The 3,789-nt window shown below is 35.5% G+C and overlaps 1 protein-coding gene across 1 annotated transcript; it reads right to left on the bottom strand.

Annotated features, from left to right (window-relative positions):
* Nucleotides 1-1,860: 1,860 nt before the first annotated feature.
* On the bottom strand, nt 1,861-3,582 carry sid1 (secreted immunoglobulin domain 1). Its single transcript, XM_047375581.1, has 2 exons — nt 3,346-3,582; nt 1,861-2,795 (listed from the first exon to the last, which is right to left on the bottom strand). Exons 1-2 carry the CDS (start codon nt 3,395-3,397, stop codon nt 2,419-2,421), a joined length of 429 nt encoding a protein of 142 aa, XP_047231537.1. The 5' UTR covers nt 3,398-3,582; the 3' UTR covers nt 1,861-2,418.
* Nucleotides 3,583-3,789: the final 207 nt, after the last annotated feature.

Here is a 3,789-nt window from a genome sequence, read left to right on the forward strand (position 1 = left end):
AAATGGTTTAAAAGCTAAATTTGGTCATTTTGACCTTTTTCCTAAGATAGAATCAGTAATGGAGCAGTTGGTCTTTTAAAACTCAAAAGAAAAGGGTTTTCATTGTAAATAAAAAGCAAGATGTTTCATGTATTTGATATATTTTATCCATAATTGATAAACAGTAGGTGCAGTCATTTCTGAAAATAATAACATAATTACTTTAGTTGTTAATTATTTTCTCTCAAGTAAATCAGATTTTTAAAACACCCATTTAGGTTATTGAGACTGGATTCTATTAGATAAAAGTGTAAATAATATTTCCTCTTAAAGAAATATATAAAAGATTTTAAGCATCAGTTTTGAAAAAAATTTTTTAAGTTAAAAACTGTTTATATTGATATATTGACAGAATATACATTATGCATTTTCACATTAAAAAGACATTTATTTTTTTACAAAAGTTAAATAAAATTATACATACGCTTAGAAATTAAATACATAAAGTATATAATACTTTTCCTTTGATAGGATTCAATAACTTTATCAAAATAATTTCAATACTAAGCTTTTAACTTATAATGGAACGTTTCAACCCAAGTTTACCAATAAAACTTATTAACTAGAGGTTAATGACAAAAAGGGAAGTCTACTGTTCAACTAAATACATGAAATTAAAATGATGTCTTGTAACATGCATGTAAAAGGACAAAAGTCTTCTTTAACATGTGCTATAGAAACTATTTTTATTTTATCCTAATAAATGTTTGTGATTGACTAGTTTAAAGGTCTAATGATGGTAACTGCACGCTACAAATGATCAATATTATTATTATTTTACCTCAGAAGTTGGTTGCAGTAGAGCTCCTGGTGCCGTTGCTCCTCATCAGCGAAATCAGGAAACTTTCTGTGGTTCTGGGAAAGAGAACCGTCAGAAACCGTCGGAGCAGAACAGCAAAAGTCTCCAGAGGAGACAAACTGCTCTGGGATCAAATCGACCGTTGGTTCTGTCGGTTGGTGAATAACAGGAAATCTTCTCACTGATGTTGTTGATCCGACTGTTTTCTGGGATTTCTGTTAAACTGTCAGAAACAAAGTAGATGCAACACAGAAGATAATTCAGTTCTACTTGATGAAATGTAAAAATCGAAACAAAACCTTTTTGATCCAGTCAATTCAGGAATCTGCTGTTTTCTTGAAGGATGTTTTATATTAAGAAATACGTCTTTAGTTGCATTAGTTCCACTTCCTTCTGTTTTAGACTATTGTGTTTTATCTGATGTTTGTGTTTTTGTTACAAAGATGGAGAGTTAGGATGGTTTGGAAGAATAAGGTGAACAATAGAAAACAAGGACAACAGACGAGACAAAAAAAACTACCTAAATACACTAAACTTTACATGCAGTGGGTTCAGTCTGAAATGTGTTGCTGGATTTTTGTCTTCTAACAGAACATCTGCATCATTTGATTTTAACCCACATTTCTTGGTCAGTTCATCCAGGTTTGGAGACCTTCGTTTCTGGACAGCTGTCTTTAGGTCATATGAGCCTGGCACTGATCAGATGATTTTAACTATGCACGGATATGCAAAGCCTACAATTAAGAGAGGGTGTACTTTCTTTTTACTGTGACTTTAGATTGAATATTTTAGTCTGTCATTTTTTTTTTCTAATGCAAAAAAGTACCTTAAAATTTGACTTGATCAAAATGTGTTAATTGAGACAAATGTGGCAGAAATGATGCTCTAAAAGCAACGGAACTGGTTTCCTGTGCAAATTACAAACACTAATTTCTGCTGTATTTTAGCTTCATATTTATGAAACTGACCTTTTCGTTTTTTCCATGACATGAGCCTTTAAAAAAAGAGATAAAAATGCAACATTTGTTTGATACATTTATTGTGTGACATCAAACAGGTGCATCAGGGTGATAAACAGTGAGGAGACTCGAGTGTCAGCAGAGGCAGCCATGTTGTTCCTTCAGGATCCGCTCACTTAACCAAATACATCACATCATGTTCATAAATAACACACAGTGAGAGCACTGCAGTCCTTTCTTAGCAAATCTGTCAAATTTCCTGTGAACTGTCTGATTTTTATCTCATCATTCAGGGGATTTTCCTAGTTTAAAAATCAAATTCTTGTTTCAGTTCTGTCAACACAACCAAATCTTTCACAAGATGGAGAAGGAAAGTCTTTTCCTGTTTTGGCCCAAACATAGAAAGTAATCTATTCCAAGTGAAAACAAAATACAAGCTTTGTTTTCAGGCACTTTAAAACCCATTATTAAAACTACTCATTTTATATTTATTTATTTTCTTTAATTAAGGATTCAAGGACCTGGTTGAGGTGGTCCAGGGTCCTGTGCCCGCCCTTAAAAACACTTGTTGTTGGAAATTGAACTCAAACCAGCTAATTCAGCACTAATGAACGCATTGAATTAGTTCTGTCTCAGGTTCAAAGGTTTTGGGTCCTTGTTCTGCTCGGAGCCGTGACTGACGCTGCAGTAATAAACAGCTGAGTCACTCAGTTCAGATCCTCGCAGCAGCAATGAACCGTTAGCCGCAGCAGAGACTTTATCCGGACTGACGCCGTCTCCGTACCTCACGATGGAGCCGTTAGCAGGGCTGAGGCTGAGCAGCAGCGTGGGTCTGTGCCCTGCTGCCTTCCTGTACCAGCTGAGGGTGGCCGGGCCAGGCGCCAGGGAGGCGGTGGTTCCATTGGAGCCGTCCAGCAGGGGGCACTGCAGCATGGCGTCCTCCCCGGCTCTGACCAGGATGGTGGAGGCCGGCAGGGGGGCTGCCTGCTGCTGGAAACCTTAAATACAAAAAACATTGAAGCTAATTTATTGTGCTTATGAGCTGCTATATAAGAAAAACTAAAAAACAAAAAGGAAATGAATAAAAACTGGATTTGAAAAATTCACATAAAAGAGATTACATAATAAGAGAACGTTTTCCTAAGAGTAAGAAAAACAAATATGAAAGTCGATTTGAGAATAAAAAGTAAAGATCAACTCACAAAAGTCAGAATTATTCAAAATTATTTCCTGTTTAGAATAAATATTTATTTAAATTTCATGCTGAATTACTAAATTCACCTATATTATAAAATAAAATTTAAAACGGAAAATATATATAAATTTTTTTTTCTTTTAGAAAATTGTGTTACATATATTCAAATACTTGTTTATTCATTTTGTTTCAGTGTTTCATCGAGACCCCTAATGAGGAAGCCTTTATGTTTCTAAATATTTTCCACTTAAAATCAGCGTAGAGGTTTAAACGGCTCGGTTTCCTTTTAAAACCTTCTTCATCCGAATAAAAAGAAAAAAATAATTATCTTTATTAATTAAAATCTGACTCACCGCTGAGGGCGAAGAGGAGGATTGCAGAAACCTGAACGCACCTCATGTTCATCAGACTGAGTGAGGAAGATGATCCTGCAGCTGTTTTTCCTCCATCGGCCCAGCAGAGCGTTTCGTTTCAAATAAAAACGATCAGATAAACAACACGTGGGACACCAGGAGCTCTGGTTTTCCTGCTTACAGCCTCATTGGTGCCTTATCCATTAACTGCTGACATTTGATTCTTCAGCTGCTGTTTTTGAGGCAGTTTTCCGGGAATTTTTCTCAGAATTTCCTGAAGTTTGCTGCTTTTAGCCGTTGCAGTAAAACACCTGTTACAGCACTGAATCTGGAAGGTTGCAGCTTCAGTTCATTCAGCTCTTAGATCAGAATCTGACATGTTTTTAATAACACTTAGTTTATTCTCCTAGTTGAGTTTTTCCAAAGGGAATATGGTTGAACGAA

This window comes from Girardinichthys multiradiatus, chromosome 9 (genome assembly GCF_021462225.1).
Source record: "Girardinichthys multiradiatus isolate DD_20200921_A chromosome 9, DD_fGirMul_XY1, whole genome shotgun sequence".
Lineage (NCBI taxonomy): Eukaryota > Metazoa > Chordata > Actinopteri > Cyprinodontiformes > Goodeidae > Girardinichthys > Girardinichthys multiradiatus.